At 37.1% G+C, this 19,271-nt stretch overlaps 1 protein-coding gene across 6 annotated transcripts in view; it reads right to left on the bottom strand.

The window, feature by feature from the left end:
- Positions 1-19,271, bottom strand: part of PCLO (piccolo presynaptic cytomatrix protein) — a 383,872-nt gene that overhangs the window by 32,562 nt on the left and 332,039 nt on the right. For all 6 annotated transcript variants that reach the window (XM_072759800.1, XM_072759802.1, XM_072759803.1 and 3 more), the window contains 2 exons: positions 17,879-18,020; positions 13,841-13,914 (listed from right to left, as the gene is read on the bottom strand). In XM_072759800.1, coding sequence (XP_072615901.1) covers positions 13,841-13,914; positions 17,879-18,020 — 216 coding nt within the window. The remainder of the gene's footprint in view (positions 1-13,840; positions 13,915-17,878; positions 18,021-19,271) is intronic.

Below are 19,271 nucleotides of genomic sequence, written 5' to 3'. Positions count from 1 at the left end.
ATTTGACCCCATGTATATTTGTTTTTAAATTCAGGAACAAGACTCAGGGGCTCAAATTGCCATCTTAGGAAGACCTGGGTGGCTTAGCCAGTTAAGTGTCCAACTCTTGGTTTCAGCTCAGGTCACGGTCTCAGGGTCCTAGGATTGAGCCCTGTGCCTGGCTCTATGTTCAGCACAGAGACTGCTTCAAATTCTCTCTCCCTCTCCCTCTGCCCCTCCTGCACATGTACACGCACATGCTCTCTCTCTCTTTCTGTCTAAAATAAATATATAAATATTTTTAAAAAAATAAAAAAATAAATTGCCATTTTGAAAGCACTGGACTCAACCCTTTGTTCACATATTATGTTACTCATATCGATGAACTAAAAAAAAATCCTCATTTTTCTCAGTAATCTCAGTATCTTCAAATGCCATCCCTAAACCCTGGTGAGGCAGCATTGTGTTTAGGTTAAGAGTATGGGCTTCGGTGGCAGACACAAATGGATTTGTGTCTTGACTATGCTCCCAAAAGCACTAAAATCCTTTGGCTTTCAATTGCTCTATATACGACTTGCAGCAAGGTGACAGGGGAAGGGAAGGCTAGTATATGTTGTTACTGAGATTTTTCTTTTTCTGGTGGATGGAGCTTAAGAGAGATAATGCACCTCACTGCTGCTGGTTCATGTTAGCTATTCCCTAAATGTTACTACATCATGACTCTGAATCTAGATCCAAACTGAGACCTATATCCTGAGGTCTAGATTCACAGTCCAAACACATAATATGTATTGTTTCTACTTGGATTTCACACATATATGGTTACTCTGGCACAACATAGTTTGAGTTGCACAGGTCCACTGACATGTGGATTTCTTTTATAAATACAGTACAGCCTTGTAAATATTTTCCCTATGATTTTTAAAATATTTTCTTTGCTCCAGTTTACTGGAGCATTTTAAGAATATGGCATATAATACATTTAACATACAAAAGAATTTTAAGAATTGAAGAATACATATAACATACAAAATACATGTTAACTGCCTATTTATGTTATCAGTAAGGCTTCCAGTCAATAGTAGGCTAATAGTTGTTAAGTTTTGGGTGAGTGAAAGTTATATATGATCAACAGTGCAGGGTGTCCACACCCTGTAACCCCTGTGTTGTTCAAGGGTGAACCATACTTCCATTTTTTTTTGTGAACCATACTTCAATCCCAAAAAAGTCCTAAAAGATGATTTGAATGTAAAAGAAGGTCTACCTTGTTCTTCCACAGAAAGATTCAATACTGTAAGAGTTGATACTGTTTAAATTTCTCCTTAACATTTAATACTTCCCATTGTTCACAGAAGTATGAACTTCCATATCCAATCTCACTTTGTTCAAATTTCCAGTTTCTCTGCTCTTCCTTCGCACACTTTGCTCCATTTTCACTGAATTAGCTTTTACCCTCCATACCCCATATCCTTTCTTCCATTTGCACCTTTCCTCACCGTGATCCCTCAGCCGGGAATTTGCCTCTCTCATTGTTACCTATTTAGATCTCGTCCATATTTCAAAGCAGTCACCACCTGCAAACACTTCCACAGAATCAGGCCTCCTGACTTGCACAGAGTTAGCCAGGCTTTGCAATACCCATGCTTTCCTAAAGCCCATAATTTTGTCTTGAATTTATGAATTGTTATCACAATTCTTCTCTACATTATAGTTATTAAAGGTAATAAAATATTTAACAGCAAGTATGGCAAAGTTTCCAACCACTGTGAATGCTTTGGCTCTACCCCTTGACTGACTATGCTAGTTTACTTGCTGGTTGATTATGAGATAGGATCATCCTAGATTGTAATCCCGCTCAGATCAGCATATATATTGAATTGATCTCTGTTACATCCAAATTTTTAATGCAATGTTTCACATAATAGATAATACTCATATTTAGCACTGATCAATTTTAGATATACAAAAAACAAAGTATATGTATTAGTAAAATTAGGGTAAGAAACTCAAAACAAGCAAATATATTCAATCCATTGAAAACAATTTTATAGGGGGCAGGGCAAGATGGCAGAGGGGTAGGAGTCCTCAACTCACCTGGCCCCACCAATGTACCTAGATAACCTTCAAACCATCCTGAAAACCTACGAGTTCGACCTGAGATTTATTTTTATTTTTATTTTTTAAAGAAAGATTTTATTTATTTAGTCATGAGAGACAGAGAGGCAGAGGGAGCAACAGGCTCCATGCAGGAAGCCCGACGTGAGACTCAATCCCAGGTTTCCAGGATCATGCCTTGGGCTGAAGGTAGGCACTAAACTGCTGAGCCATCCAGGGATCTCCTAGACCTGAGATTTAAAGAGAGCACCTGGAACACTACAGAGAGAAGGGTTTTAGCTTCAACAAAAATCATCTAGGATGCAATTTACTTAGTTGATATTATTAACTTAGGTTGATATTATTGACTTAGCCCACTCATACAGCCACTCTGCACTGAGCAAAATGACTAGAAAGAAGAACTCACCACAAAAGAAAGAATCAGAAACAGTACTCTCTGCCACAGAGTTACAGAATTTGGATTACAATTTGATATCAGAAAGCCAATTCAGAAGCACAATTATAAAGCTACTGGTGGCTCTGGGAAAAAAGCAAAAAGGAATCAAGAGACTCCATGACTGCAGAATTTAGATCTAATCAGGCCGAAATTAAAAATCAATTAAATGAGATGTAATCCAAACTGGAGGTCCTAATGATAAGGGTTAATGAGGTAGAAGAAAGAGGGAGTGACATAGAAGAAAAGTTGATGGCAAGGAAGGAAGCTGAGGGAAAAAGAGAAAAACAATTAAGAGTCCATGAGGAAAGGTTAAGGGAAATAAATGACAGCATCAGGAGGAAAAAAATCTATGTATAATTGAGGTTCCAGAGAGTGCCAAGAGGGACAGAGGGACAGAAAGCATATGGGAACAAATCATAGCTGAGAACTTTCCTAGTTTGGGGAGGGAAACAGGCATTCAGATCCAGGAGAGAGAGAGGTCCCTGCCCCAAAATCAATAAAAACCATTCGACACCTCGACATTTAATAGTGAAACTTGCAAATTCCAAAGATAAAGACAAAATCCTTAAAGCAGCAAGAGACAAGAGATCCCTAACTTATATGTGGAAAAATAAAAGATTAACAGCAGACCTCTCCACAGAGACCTGGCAGGCCAGAAAGGGCTGGCAGGATATAGTCAGGGTCCTAAATGAGAAGAACATGCAGTCAAGATACTCTATCCAGCAAGGATCTCATTCAGAATAGAAGGAGAGAGAGAGAGCTTCCAGGACAGGCAGAAACTGAAAGAATATGTGACCACCAACCCAGGTCTGCAAGAAATTTTAAGGGGGACCCTGTAAAAGAAAGAGGAAGCTCAAAAAAATCCACAAAAACAGGGACTGAATAGGTATTACAATGACACTAAATTCATATCTTTCAATAGTAACTCTGAACGTGAATGGGCTAAATGATCCCATCAAAAGGCCCAGGGTATCAGACTGGATAAACAAGCAAGACCCATCTATTTGCTGTTGAGACTCATTTTAGACCTAAGGACACCTCCAGCCTGAAAGTGAAAGGTTGGAGAACCATTTACCATTCAGATGGTCCTCAAAAGAAAGCTGGGGTAGCAATCCTCATTATCAGATAAATTAAAGTTTATCCCAAAGACTGTAGTAAGAGATGAAGAGGGATACTATATCATACTTAAAGGATTTATGCAACAAGAGGACCCAAAAATCATGAATATTTATGTCCCTAATGTGGGAGCTGCCAAGTATATCAATCGATTAATAACCAAAGTAAAGACACACTTAGATAATAATACACTAATGGTAGGAGACTTCAACACGGCACTTTCTGCAAATGACAGACATTCTAAGCAGAACATCACCAAAGAAACAACATCACAACAAAGAAACAATGATACACTGACCAGATGGATTTCACAGATATTTACAGAACTTTGCATCTGAACACAACTGAATAACATTCTTCTCAAGTGCACATTGGAACTTTCTCCAGAATAGACCACATACTGGGTCACAAATCAGGTCTCAACCATACCAAAAGATTGGCATTGTCCCCTGATATTTTCAGACCACAATGCTCTGAAACTAGAACTCAGTCACAAGGAGAAATTTGGAGAAAACTCAAAAAAAAAAAGAGCATTCTGCTAAAAGATGAAAGGGTCAACCAGGAAATTAGAGAAGAATTAAAAAGATTCATGAAAACTAATGAGAATGAAGATACAACCGTTCAAAATCTTTGGGACACAGCAAAAGCAGTCCTAAGAGGGAAATACATTGCCTCCCTCAAAATATTGGAAAAAACTCAAATACACAAGCTAACCCTGCACCTAAAGGAACTGGAGAAAGAACAGCAAATAAAATCTACACCAAGCGGAAGAAGAGAAATAATAAAGATTTGAGCAGAATTCAATGAAATAGAGACAAGAAAACAGCAGAACATATCAACAAAACCAGGAGCTGGTTCTTTGAAAGAATTAATAATATAGATAAACAATTAGCCAGCCTCATTGAAAAGAAAAAAGACTCAAATTAATAAAATCATGAATGAAAAAGGAGAGATCACAACCAGTACCAAGGAAATACAAATGATTTTAAAAACATATTAAAAAAAAAACATATTATGAGCAGCTATATGTCAATAAATTAGGCAATCTCGAAGAAATGGATGCATTTCAGGAAAACCACAAACCACCAAAACTGGAACAGGAAGAAATAAAAAACTTGAACAGGCCAATAACCAGGGAGGAAATTGAAGCAGTCATCAAACATCTCCCAAGACACAACAGTCCAGGGCCAGATGGCTTCCCAGCGGAATTCTATCAAACGTTTAAAGAAGAAACCATACCTATTCTACTAAAGCTGTTCCGAAAGATACAAAGGGATGGAGTACTTTCAAACTTGTTCTATGAGGCCAGCATCACCTTGATTCCAGACAAAGACCCCACCAAAAAGGAGAATTATAGACCAATATCCCAGAAGAACACAGATGGAAAAATTCTCAACAAGATACTAGCCAATAGGATCCAACAGTACATTAAGCAGATTATTCACAATGACCAAGTGGGATTTATCCCCGAGATGCGAGGCTGGTTCAATACTCGTAAAGCAATCAACGTGATAGATCACATCAGCAAGAGAAAAAACAAGAAGCATAGGACCTTCTCAATAGATGCAGAGGAAGCATTTGACAAAATACAGCATCCACTCCTGATCAAAAGTCTTCAGAATGTAGGGATAGAGGGAACATTCCTCAGCATCTTAAAAGCCATCTGTGAAAAGCCCACAGCAAATATCATTCTCAGTGGGGAAACACTGGGATCCTTTCCCCTAAGATCAGGAACAAGACAGGGATGTCCACTCTCGCCACTGCTATTCAACATAGTACTGGAAGTCCTAGCCTCAGCAATCAGACAACAAAAGGCATTAAAGGCATTCGAATTGGCAAAGAAGAAGTCAAACTCTCCCTCTTTGCAGATGACATGACACTGTACATAGAAAACCCAAAAGACTCCACCCCAAGATTGCTAGATAACTCATCCAGCCATGCAGCAGTGTGGCAGGATACAAAATCAATGCCCAGAAATCAGTGGCATTTCTATACACTAACAATGAGACTTGAAGAATGAAATTAAGGAATCAGTCCCATTTACAATTGCACCAAAAACATACGATACCTAGGAGTAAACCTAACCAAAGAGGTAAAGGATCTATACCTTAAAAACTACAGAACACTTCTGAAAGCAATTGAGGAAGACATAGAGAGATGGAAAAATATTCCATGCTCATGGATTGGATGAATTAATATTCTGAAAATGTGTATGCTACCCAGGGCAATTTACACATTCAATGCAATCCCTATCAAAATACCATGGACTTTCCTCACAGAGTTGAAACAAGTAATCATAAGATTTGTATGGAGTCAGAAAAGACCCCGAATAGCCAGGGGAATATTGAAAAAGAAAACCAGAGCCGGGGGCATCACAATGCTGGATTTCAGGTTGTACTACAAAGCTGTGGTCATCAAGACAGTGTGGTACTGGCACAAACACAGACACATAGATCAATGGAACAGAATAGCGAACCCAGAAATGGGCCCTCAACTCTATGGTCAACTAATAGTCGACAAACCAGGAAAGACTATCCACTGGAAAAAGGACAGTGTCTTCAATAAATGGTGCTGGGAAAATTGGACATCCACGTGCAGAAGAATGAAACTAGACCATTCTCTTACACCAGACACAAAGATAAACTGAAAATGGATGAAAGATCTAAATGTGAGACAAGATTCCATCAAAATCCTAGAGGAGAACATGGGCAGCACCCTTTTTAAACTTGGCCACAGCAATGTGTTGCAAGATACATCTATGAAGGCAAAGGAAGCAAAAGCAAAAATGAACTATTGGGACATAATCAGGATTAAAATCTTCTGCACAGCGAAGGAAACAGTCAACAAAACTAAAAGACAACCTACAAAATGGGAGAAGATATTTGCAAATGACATATCAGATAAAGGGCTAGGATCCAAGACCTATAAAGAACTAATCAAAGTCAATCCCCAAGAAACAAACAATCCAGGCATGAAATGGGCAGAAGACATGAACAGACATTTCACAGAGGAAGACATAGACATGGCCAACAAGCACATGAGAAAATGCTCCACGTCACTTGCCATCAGGGAAATACAAATCAAAACCACAATGAGATCCCACCTCATACCAGTGAGAATGGGGAAAGTTAACAAGACAGGAAACAACAAATGTTGGAGAGGATGCGGAGAAAGGGGAACCCTCTGCACTGTTGGTGGGAATGTGAACTGGTGCAGCCACTCTGGAAAACTGCGTGGAGGTTCCTCAAAGAGTTAAAAATAGAGCTGCCCTATGACCCAGCAATTGCACTGCTGAGGATTTACCCCAAAGATACAGATGCAGTAAAACGCTGGGACACCTGCACCCTGATGTTTATAGCAGCAATGGCCACAACAGCCACACTGTGGAAGGAGCCTCGATGTCCTTCGACAGATGAATGGATAGAGAAGCTGTGGTCTCTGTATACAGTGGGATATTCCTCAGCCATCAGAAAGGACGAATCCCCACCATTTGCTTCAACGTGGATGGACCTGGAAGGTATTATGCTGAGTGAAGTAAGTTAATCAGAGAAGGACAAACATATGGTCTCATTCATTTGGGGAATACAAAAAATAGTGAAAGGGATTAAAGGGGGAAAGGAGAGAAAATGAGTGGGAAATATCAGTGAGGGTGACAGCACATGAGAGACTCCTGACTCTGGGAAACGAACAAGGAGTAGGGGAAGGAGAGGTGCATGTGGGGATGGGGTGACTGGGTGATGGGCACTGAGCAGGGTACTTGATGGGATGAGCACTGGGTGTTATGCTATATGTTGGCAAATTGAAATTCAATAAAAAGTGTTTAAAAAAATGAAAACAATTTTATAATATAATGTGCATTTTTTGGTCAATTTTTAAGCACAATTTTTGTGCCACAAGTAATCAAACAATAGAAAATAATCCACTATTCACATTTCCCTTGACCTCAAAATTGAATTAAAAATCAAATAACATCACATTTTCTTAATTAATTTAACAAAACATCTACAATGGTAAATATATTGTAAATAAATTTTGTCCATTGTCATCTTCAATAAAACCAAACCTAAGTAAAGATAACATTTTATTTAAGAATTACTTCCTTGAGTAGGAGATACAAACTTCTAGTTATGAAATAAATGTCATAGCATTGAAAAGTACAGCATAGGGAAGATTGTCAATATTGTTATACTAGTGTTATAATATTATTTGGTGACAAGTGGTGACTACACATCATGATGAGAACTGAGTAATGTCTAGAATTGTCAAATCATGATGAAATACACTTGAAACTGCTATAACATTGAATGTCAACTATACTTTAATAATAAGATTAATTAATTACCTGCTTGAAAGATCATTCTTGACATCAGTAAAATGAAAAGGATCAGAAAACTCCAAAATAATAGAAGGAGAAGTGATATATAAAAGACACTAAAAAAGACATTTCATATTTAATTTGAAATTTCCTTAGTCTAATTAGAAATAGAGCCTGAAGAAATGGAAATGTCTTGAGGGTGAAATGAATTTTTCTTCATGATCAAGATTATAACTGTTATCTGAGTTGTGGGAACTCTAGTAGAAGCTCCAGAAGGGCAAGGACTGTGTCACATTCTACACGGCAGCCCAGGGCTCATCCCAGTGCTGGTCACAAGTGTTTGATGAGTAACTTGGTTGCCCTTAGACCAGCTGTTATGTTCTAATTGAGGGTCTTTCAGAGTGGTTTTATATTTTTCTCTCTGTGGGCTAATCTTTAAACAACCCAACTGGTCATGGAAAGAGAGAAAATTAAATGAATATAAGAAACAGAACAAAAAAAAAAATTACGTGCCTCCAAACAGGATAACAAGATAGAAATTCCAATCCTGAGGCCCAAATTTTTATTGGTTTAATGCAAGAAATCATTTCTGTTCTGCACTTGTTTCATGGACTTTGCAAAATGTATTTTTTCACCTTAAAAGAACTCATACTAATCATCCTTAGAGCTATGTAAAAAATATATATGTGTATAAAATAGACTTGAGATGCCATTTAAAATGAAATTGTTGTGATCATTAAAGACTTTAATTATTTCTACATAAATTTCTACATAATTTCTACATAAATTGTCATGCTTTTTCAAAACAACAAAAACCCCACCTCCAGGAAGACGTTGAATTGAATCTTGTTCTCTCTCCTACTCCCTGGCCCCTGCCTCCTTGGGTTAGCATTATTGGTTATGTGCTTTCACCGACTCAATTATTTGAAAACATTTGTGGGTAGAGTTTAGCATATTTCTCTAATGGTAGAGGTTTATTTGTTCTGGCCCATTGAAAATGGAAATTGAGTGATTAAATTAAGGCTTCTAAAGATACTTAAGAAAATAAATGATGTATTAAGGTTATTTGTTTTTTAAATACATGCAGCCAAGCAAATTAAACCTCATACAAAGTGTAATTCTTAATGCCTGCTGCTAAAGCTTGGAACACCTGGTTTAGAAGAATAAATGGGTAAAGCCAGTCACTATATGTAATATCCATGGATGCCTACTCACAAACAGTAACACTACTAAATATACCTAATTAAAACAATGTAAAAAAGTATATAAAACAATGTAGGAAAGGGTTGGATCATCTATTAAGGGTATTAGGGGGTTTTAATGGAAACTGGGAAAACACTTATCATTACAACTGGGAAGTCTAATTTCTTTGATCTAAATCTTTAAGAGGAGTGGACTTGTAGAGCTCTTCTGAAGAGCGCATGATATTGTCAGTCTTGACTAATATCACTCTTGGATGGAATCCAAATGGCTCTCTTTTATATTCACTCGTATTTATTTAATTTATATTTTAAAGATTTTATTGGGGCACCTGGGTGGCTCAGTGGTTGAGTGTCTGCCTTTGGCTCAAGTCGTGATCCCCGGGGTCCTGGGATCCAGTCCCACATCAGGCTCCCCATGGGGAGCCTGCTTCTCCCTCTGCCTGTGTCTCTGCTTCTCTCTGTGTCTTTATTTAAAAAAAAAATTATTTATTTGAGAAAGAGCTAGAGAGAGGAGGGGCTGGAGGTGAGTGGTGGGGAGTGACAAGCCGACTCCAGGCTGAGCAGGGAGCCCAAGTCCCAGGACCCTGGGATCATGGCCTGAGCTGAAAACAGATGCTTAACCGACTGAGCCATCCAAGCGGCCCTATATTCAGTTTTAATTTAATATTAGCTACAATGAAATGGATGTTAATCATGTGTTAAACATAGTGTTTATTTCTACTTTACATTGTGCACTTATTTATTTTGTTTTTTTTTAAATTTTTTTTTTTAAGATTTTTTATTTATTTATTCTTGAGAGATAGAAGGAGAGACAGAGCCAGAGACACAGGCAGAGACAGAGCCAGAGGGAGAAGCAGGCTCCATGCACCGGGAGCCCGACGTGGGATTCGATCCCGGATCTCCAGGATCGCGCCCTGGGCCAAAGGCAGGCGCCAAACCGCTGCGCCACCCAGGGATCCCTGTGCACTTATTTAAATTGTGAAAGTTCAACTGGTCATTATCAAAGATAGTCCACAAAATATTACCATTTTCTACTACAACTTAGGTTGGAACCTCAGAACCTTTGATTGATCTCATATTCTGACCCACTAAGCATGAGATTAATCAGAATGAGATTAAAATTTATGAGTCACTGCTATAGGGAAGATGCAACAGTATTGGAGAAAATGACTAAGTAGAACATGATTTTTTAAAAAATCAGAGTGAAGAATAAATAGATTTACTCAGTAAGTAGAACAAGGACATGACTAGCATTAAAAAAATTCTATAAAATGTTCCACATAAAATTTTAACCCCATAAAACATTACTTTTTGAATTCTGTGCATTATAGCTCCAAAACAAGAGTAAAAGTGTTACTAAATTAAACTGTCTAAGGGTGATTGTTTAAAATCTATGATACACTCTTGATATAACGTATGCATATCTTCGTAGATTACTTTCCCTTAGAGTGGACAAGGTGTGCATAATGTGCTTAAATGAGTAATATGAAAGATTCAAGGTGAAGTGGAACACGCAGGAAAATCTTAGCAATTACAAAGAGACGCTTTTTCTGGTGTCCTGATGAAGAATTTAAAGGAGGAAAAATCCAGTCAAGAAACTAATTATAATGTCTATGAACAAACTGCATTAACTCTATTTTGATTGTTCTCCATAAACTGGCTATATATATATTGACTGAGAACAAAAGGAAGTGAAAGCGGTCCTCTGGATCGCTCAAAACAAAACGTATATCATAAATATACCTGCATTACAGCAGAGTTGATTCAATATTTCTACAGGGACAAAACAAAATCTTGCATGTTAAATTGATGTTTTCTTCTTATCTGCTCAGAATAATTAAATTCCTGTATAATTTAATAATTTTCTCCCTACTCTCTATGTATTTTTTAAAGATTTATCTTGAGAGAGAGAGAGAGAGAGAGCACATGTGCATGGGGTGGAGGGAAGGCAGAGGGAGAGAGAGAATCTCAAGCAGACTCCCTACTGAACACGGAGCCGACACAGGGCTCTCACAACACTGAGTTCATGACTTGAGCAGAAACCAAGTCAGATGCTTAATCAACTAAGCCACCCAGGTGCCCCTCTAAGTATTCTTTTAAATTTAAAATTATTTGTAAAGGTTAAATACTTATTGCAGTTTTCTTCTCCATATTATTAGCAATCTCATATATCTTTTAGAGAACTATTCATGCTCAACTTCATATAGATGTGTAAATTATGAATTTGCTTATTGTCAACATTTCAGAAGTAACTCAGTCAAAAACAACCCATTCAGATTATTGTTACCAAAAGGTCACATACCTATAAATGACTTATATTACATTATGTATTCCATCTTATCCCCATCTAAACCTCCAGCCCTCTGCTCAATAGCTAATCCAAAATTAACTACAAGTAAGAGTCAGTTCACTAAAATATAAACATATTGACTCATAAGTTTAAGTAAAATATAAAATAGTTTATGATTGACTCCTTCTTGTGGAACTGATGAGAAAGAAGAAAACAGTATTACGATGAACAATTTTTATTCATTAGCAGCTATTAACACTTACACTAATTTTATCTGTAAACTTAAAAGAAAGGTTAAATTAAGTAATTAAACTTAGAAATAAGTGCCCATGAATTGCTTCTCAATTGACCTGAATTCTAGAGTCACATGAAAATCAAGGGACATTACTTTCATACATAATTATGTCATTTATTCATTCATTCACTCAACATTCTTGAAGCGACTCTATTGTCAAGGGTCTCTGCTAAGTGCGGGGCCACCAGGATGACTAAAGCATAGCCCTAGTCTAACTGTTGTTCAACTGTATGGAGGACACAGGCATAAAAACAGGTACATTCCAGTCAAAGAACAATGACACCAAAATATGCAAATTATGGTGTAAACAGAAGTAGATTTTGTTAGTGATAGAAGAGCATAGGAGGAGAAGGAGGCAAAATCTGGAAGAGGGTGAATTAAGTTCAGGACATATGTAATCGGATTCATCTATAAGATCTCCAGGCAAAATACTGCACCGGCCCTGTGCCTCTTGGACCTTAGGTCCATTCTCCGTCTCCCCCCCCCCTCATCAGGGCAGCTGCCCCCCAGGATGTTTCTCAGGCCCCCCTGGCAGGTGGCCTCCAGCTGGATTTGGTCAGACACTGGCGGGGATTGGAGAATGGGAGGAAGAAGTAACCAGGACCTTCCCACCCCCCGTCCTTGTGTATCTTGGGATCTGTTTGTAACAGTGCTGTTCCTCTTCCTTGCCTCCTGCTCCCTGCATTTTTGTCTCGCCCTGGCTTCAGCTCTCAGGGACAGCGGCTCTCCTCTGCGTCCTAAGAGGTCTGCTAGCTCACTGCCGCCGGCTCGGGTTCTCAGGGAGACCGTGACTATGTAATCATTGCCAGCCATAAACTTTCCCTATTATAAATCTTCAGCATGGTTTCCATTCTCTTGGTTGAACATGAATGCCTGGCAGACATGAACTACTGGAGTCTGAATTCCAGGGAGTCTGGAGGGTAAATTTGGGACTAATCAACATATAGATGAGAACTGCTGAGTCTATGCAGAAAAAGAGTGTCTAAAACGATTGGTGGAATGAGGGTGGAACCCTGGGGAAGTTGGCAGCAGGTAAAGACACAGTCTTTGAATGAATCTAAAGAAAAACTTTTAGTAGAATCAGAAAATGCACAAGGGATTTGGCATCCTTAGCATCCAGCATTTGCCAGATGAGGTTTCTGATGACAGATCCCGTCACCAGTGAGATAACAGGGATTTGGGTTTCCTATACCTCCATTTAGTGTCTTTGGGATACCGGGCCATTAGTCATCCTTTTCCATAGCAGGTGATTTGGCATCATTTGCCTGAGCTCAAGTTGCTCTCTTGTCTCTTGTATGATATTTGCACCTTGGATTCTTCTTATGTAAAACCAGCATATGATATTATTTACCTTCATGGGTAACTTTAACAATTAAATGAGATAATACATGAAAAGTACTTAGGCTGGTATAAAGGAACTAAGATAGTCGAAATTACTGAGAGGTTGTACACTCAGTGAAGGATAACGTACCGTCAGATCTTATCACAGTATCTTGAAAGACAAGCAGGTCACTGTGCACCTTGCAGATACTGAATATGTGTCTGCTGAAGTTAAGGGTTTTCTGGCATTTTGTAATACATTTACCATTTGTTTAATAAAACCAAATTTAACTTCAAATTGGGTTTTTACCTTAAAAGTCGTTTTTTTTCCTATAAAATTATTTTTTCCATTAATTTCTTCTGAGCTCCATACATTTAAGAATTCCCATTTTAAGTGAAGTTTCATGATTTATTTTCTATTTGCACAGTATTTGAACAAAAAAAAATTTTAAATTTCAACAAGATATTTGCTTTTCCTGAAAAAGTCTCCCGAGTCTCTCTCCTGTCACTCGTCTCACTCTTCTTTCTCTTTTATATTTTTAGTACCCCAAAGTACTTACACGTTAAATATAAATCAAGAAATTGGGAAATTGTCCAATGAAATTACGAAAAATTTCTAATGTAACAGGTAACAGAGAATGATGCCGTCCTTGCCAGGGCTCTTGCCATTAGCACTTAGAAATGTACATTTATATTCAAAGGAAACAAATCAAACACTTATAGCATCACATGTAGATTCGGCCGGAATCCCACGCTGTCAATTCTGACTTACCTTCAGGGTCGGCTAGTCCCACTCCTCCTCCTGGCTGCTTTACGGGCTCTTGCCCATTCTGTCCCATCTTCCCTCTGTTTAAAAAGAAAATAAAAGGTTACATATTTAGTCATGGTCTCCTAAATGCCGATGAGGAAACCCAGTTCACAAAATTAGAATGGCGGTATGTAAGCAGACCTGAAATAAGTTACTTGAAGGGCAAGTATGAACACAATAAATTGCTCTGTATCATGTTGATCTTAGAAATAGGGGCTTGTTTATTATTTGTACTTAGTCTGAACAGAATACCTCTAAATTCAGTGTCTTATTCATAGACTCATTTGTAAAGATCAGACTATCATGAAATTTTCAAATTTTGTTTTAGAATTAGGGTGTTGCTTTTTTTCCCCCTTTTTTAAACTCAGGAGGTGAGAAGACTTTTTATACCTTTGTTTTGTTATGATGACCTGAACAGACCCTTTGAAGAGAAGGGAAATATTGAATTAAATGACTTACAAAAATAATATTGTAATAACAGATTTTTATTTTACTTAGTGACTTTCAGATTCTTGTCTGTATTTTCAACTGTGGGTAGCATATTGGCTTTTGAAGTCAGACCTCCTGGTCTCTGCCTCTGGCTTCACTATTTCATGCTATGTTGTCATCTACGGCAAATCTACTCAATCTGGTAAATCTCTTTCTCCTCTTCTAATGTAAAGATAGTAACACTAGCTAGCTTTTGGGTATGAGAAAATCACATGGAAAATGTATATAAAGTACTTAACACAATACCTGAAATATCATAAAATTCAATAAATAGAAAATATTAATAAGTAGGTATGCACCTAACAACTTTAGAATTCAGCCAGAGTCTAGTACTCTTTTAGTTTCAGCCTCGAACTTTCTGGGAGGCCAAATCGATGAAGAATTCATGATACTCTGAGCACTGTATGTTCAGAATATTGATAATGTAACAGTCCAAACACTATAGGTTACCTCTTATTTCTTCAGTCAGAAAAAAAAACTACATGGCATAGAAAAGATTTTGGAATTGCCTTTATACATACTTATATAAGATGTTCTAAAATGATGAAATAAAAACACCTAAGTGTTAAAAAGGGTGTTTGAACAAAAGAACATTTCGATACTATACTTTCTAGACAATAATTCTGACATGGCAGGATTTGCTGATAATTAGTTCTTACTTTCACAAAAATATTTCGTTTGCTGAATTTGCTGAAGATGTAATTATATTTCTTTCTTAAGAATCCAATTACATCTCACTTGAAAACTGCTCTAAAAATCCTCTTACCATTCTATATAGTTGGTCCTGCACATAATGAAAGAGGAATAGATATAAACTCCGAAAGTGTTTTAACTTGCAAGCCATTACATTTTCCATTATGACTATTCTAGGTCAGAGGTTTCAACACAAATTTTTATCAAGTGCGAAGGACTTGCAAAAATGTTAGAAATCATATTTATATACACACACACTTATATACATGTAGATACCATGTGCATCTGAATATATACCAAAAAAGTCTTGATTAAGGAATGCACAAAACTTTAATTTGTTTAACTGCTTCAGTGAGATTCAATACAAGTAGACGATAGATTCAAAAAAAATTAACTGTGCTCTGTGCCAATCAGACAGAGAGAAGAGCTTAATAACTCAGTAGCAATCTTACTGTGGGCAGCTACTATGACTAGTGAGGGGAACCAGACAGCTTGTTACTGAGTCAAACTCAAATGAAAAGGAAAATCATTTTAGTAATGTTCATCTAACAGATGAGAGTACTGAAAAATTACTATTCTATATATGCCAAATTTCAACAAAATATTCATAATTTTTAGTAATAGTAAAATTTGGGTAACTTTTTATTTGATCTTGAGTCCTAGGTTTCAAATTGTAATGGTATCTGCTATTCTGCTGCAGTCTTTGTTTTTAATGAAAACTGTAACATTAGGTATATAGACAGAATGTGCAGGAGAGGCATTTCTAAGATTCCACAGGTACCTCGGCAGCATCGTGAAGCTAAATGAAATACGAAGGAAATGCGACTGTAGATTATATGAAGGATGCAATTTTCCTGAATTCCCAGGAAATAATCTTCATCTCAGAACATGCTGACTACTCAGTTTATAATTTATATTTGTTAATCAATCACCAAAAATTTATTGAACTCTCATGTTGGCCTAAACAATAATTGTGTTAGACACAAAAGGACATATAAAAGAAATACCAAATACTGCTTTGGAAAAGAGAATTTTCTTTGGCAAAACAATATGGCAAAACATAGTGTGTCTGAGGCAGTTTTTAAAAGCTTTGATTTATAAGAGAACAGGAAAATAGGAAAAATAAAATTGGAAATTGGTGTGTATGCAAAAAATACATAATCTATTTCCACTTCAGATATTTAGATGTTGAGGAAATAACGTGGTTTTTCTCTTGAAGTTATAACTTTATCATCAGTGTTAAATTATTTTGAAAAGTGTGGATAAGTTGGAAGGATATTAAATGATGTGTGGTTAAAAAATTACAAATTCATATGATATTCATAGCTGAGAGAGAAATGTAAGGAATTTCCTGAAATCCTCTTCATACAAGATCATCAGAGGCAGAGGACTGATGAGATTAGATTCCTTTTAGAATAATTCCAATTAAAAAAAAACCTGATTAAATATAAGTATTGAATCTGTAGCCTAAGTCTTAAGAAAAAAAAAAAAAAAAGATGGGCAGGTGATCCGATAATATAGCATTTAAGTAGGAAAAATATAACTTGAAAATCACAAAATAAACACATTTTTCACTGTCCAAACTCCTTTCCCCCATTATTTTGCTTTTGTAAACTGAGCCATTATATATATATATATATATATATATATATATATATATATATATATATTCTACTATAGAAAATCTACTCCTGGAAATGACTTCATTCAACATTGGAGAAATGAAGATCCTTTAACAGGGGCCCAGATCAGGGGTTTGCAAACTCCCAGGGGCCCAGATAGGAAATGGTTTGAATGGTCTCTGTACTCTCCTGCCTCTATAGTGAGGGAGAAATATTAGGTAAGACATAAGCGCATGGGTGTGGCTTCCAATAAAACTCTATTTATGGATACCGAAATCTCAATTTCATATAATTTGTATGTTGCAAAATGCGATTCTTCTTCTGGTGTCTTTTCCCCAAACATTTCAAACTGCAAAGGCCATTTTTAGCTCACAGACCTTGCAAAGCTAGATTTGCCCTGACCTAGATCCTGGAGATGGGTGTGGTGAGGATGTTTTCGAAAATCCGGAAAACTAGTTACCTCGGAGGAGAAGAAAAGGCTGAAAAGTATAGACTCTGATATTGGAACAGACGTAACCTACATATGTATCTCAGATACTAACTTTTGCCACCAACATGACTGGATCCATTCTGACACATTCTAAACACAATCTGCTTTCATTTTGCATTCGATTTGCAATTTCATTTTCTTGAGGCTTCACCTATTGTTACTAATGAACTCTATTCCAAGATTATTTATGGGCATCCAGGTATTCCTTGATTTTGCTCTAGTTCAAAATCTTCCATTTTAATTGTGGTAAGATTTATAACTGAAAAGTGTCTACAAGAAGCCCAATGTGTTACCTATTTCCAAAATGATATGTGAGCTTTTAAATCTGTTTAAATCTCTCCCTATTCAAAGTAAATTAATCTAACTTTATCTCAAATACCAATAATATTTGTGTGTGGTCATGATGTGATTGAAGCATCAACAGACCGCTGCTGCTGAACTTAATTTAGTTATTATGCTGGCAGTTTTTCTATTAAATACAGATTGCCCTGATTAAATAGTCCTGGAAGTGACCAGCATTCCTCCTTAATCCAATCTTTCCTGAACCTTCTACTTTCTATGTAGGCATAAACAGCTGAAGTGCTTCAGGGACAATGACTCAGAACTGGATAATTATCTAGTTATTTCCTGTTAAGTGTTAAGAAAAGCTTAGTCATCATGCTGTTAACTTTGTAGTGAAAAAAAGAAAAAAAAAAAAAACCCACTTACATCCTTGGAATAGGAAATAGATTGGTTTCCCCTGCAGTGCTGCTGCTCCCTTCACTGTCGACACTATACCCGCTGCCAAAGCTGCTGCCCGAGGAGCCGGTGGACACGGAGCTTTCTGCAGGCCGGTGGTTGGTAGGCTTTGCTGCATGGTGTGGGAAGAGTCAACACCACAGTCAATCAATCAATGAAACTCCCACTGATCTCCAAATGCATAATTAAACGTTTTCTTCATTTACATGGATAATGACACAGCTCTAACAAGAACTCCACGTTTCTTAACTTGCCTTTCAGTTTCTTTTCCTTAGCCAAGAACGTGCTGTGGTAACACTAAGTACTTGAGTATTTTTATTGGACATAAAGGAACAAAACAAAAAACCTCAATTGTTTCAAGGAATAAAACATCAGATTATAGACCGAGGTAAATAGTATGTAGCTGTTCTATGACTATTACCATTATTCTTATTGCTATTTGTGGTTTATTTGTACAGTATTATAGTAAGGAATATGAGTAACAAATATGAATTTTGGCTATTTCATGGGGCAAGGAATTTAGAAAGACTTGGGTAGAGTGAAACAGCAGGATAAGGGAAAATTTCTCAATTATTTTCCATATTAACCAACAATCTCTTTTTCTTCTGAGAAGTGAAGATGCAAAACACATCAGATGGTTTCAAGATGTGATTGAAGAATTCTGTTCTTGTTTGCATGTATCTCTAATAACTATCTCCAGCAGGTTTTAAAGTTTGAAGACCTTTGCTTCCCCTTTGGCATGTCTTCATTTATGATTGGGACTTGTGTCAAAAATTCCTTAAGGGTGATTTTTTTTTGGTATAAAGGAACCCATATTCCCATAGAAACCTAATTCTGTGCTGCTCAATACAGGAGGAGTACAGTTCCAATACTGTTAGTGGAGTTCTAGATCAGAGGAGACTTGGGGGGACCTTTTGGAACAAAAAACAGAAGAGAAGGCAAGTGTTCGCTCTTCTTTTGTGGAGAGAAACTTCTCGAGGTAGATTTTTAAAGTTATAATTCTGTCTTCTGCCACATGGTCAGAATTTAAGAGCATGGGCTTTGATCATACTGACAGGATTTGGAATCCTACCTCATTCTGGAGTAAATCTAAACAGCCTCAACTTTAACATTTGAAAATAGTGGGGTCAGTAACACATACTTCAGCTCACAAGACTGTGACCATGAGGAGTGAGATGAAGCAGGAGCTCAGTGACTTTCTCTTCCTCATCTTGTGATTGTATTTGCCTTACTCCCAACCTCTTCTGGGCTTTCTTGTCAATCGCGACTCCCTATTATCTCTGAGCATATCTAGTCCTGACAATGAATCTGCCTCGATTTTCTTTCTAATTCTAGACATGTTCTAAGCTACAAAACTACTTAG

This window comes from Vulpes vulpes, chromosome 5, assembly GCF_048418805.1.
Source record: "Vulpes vulpes isolate BD-2025 chromosome 5, VulVul3, whole genome shotgun sequence".
NCBI lineage: Eukaryota > Metazoa > Chordata > Mammalia > Carnivora > Canidae > Vulpes > Vulpes vulpes.
This window is presented reverse-complemented; position numbering and strand designations above follow the sequence as displayed.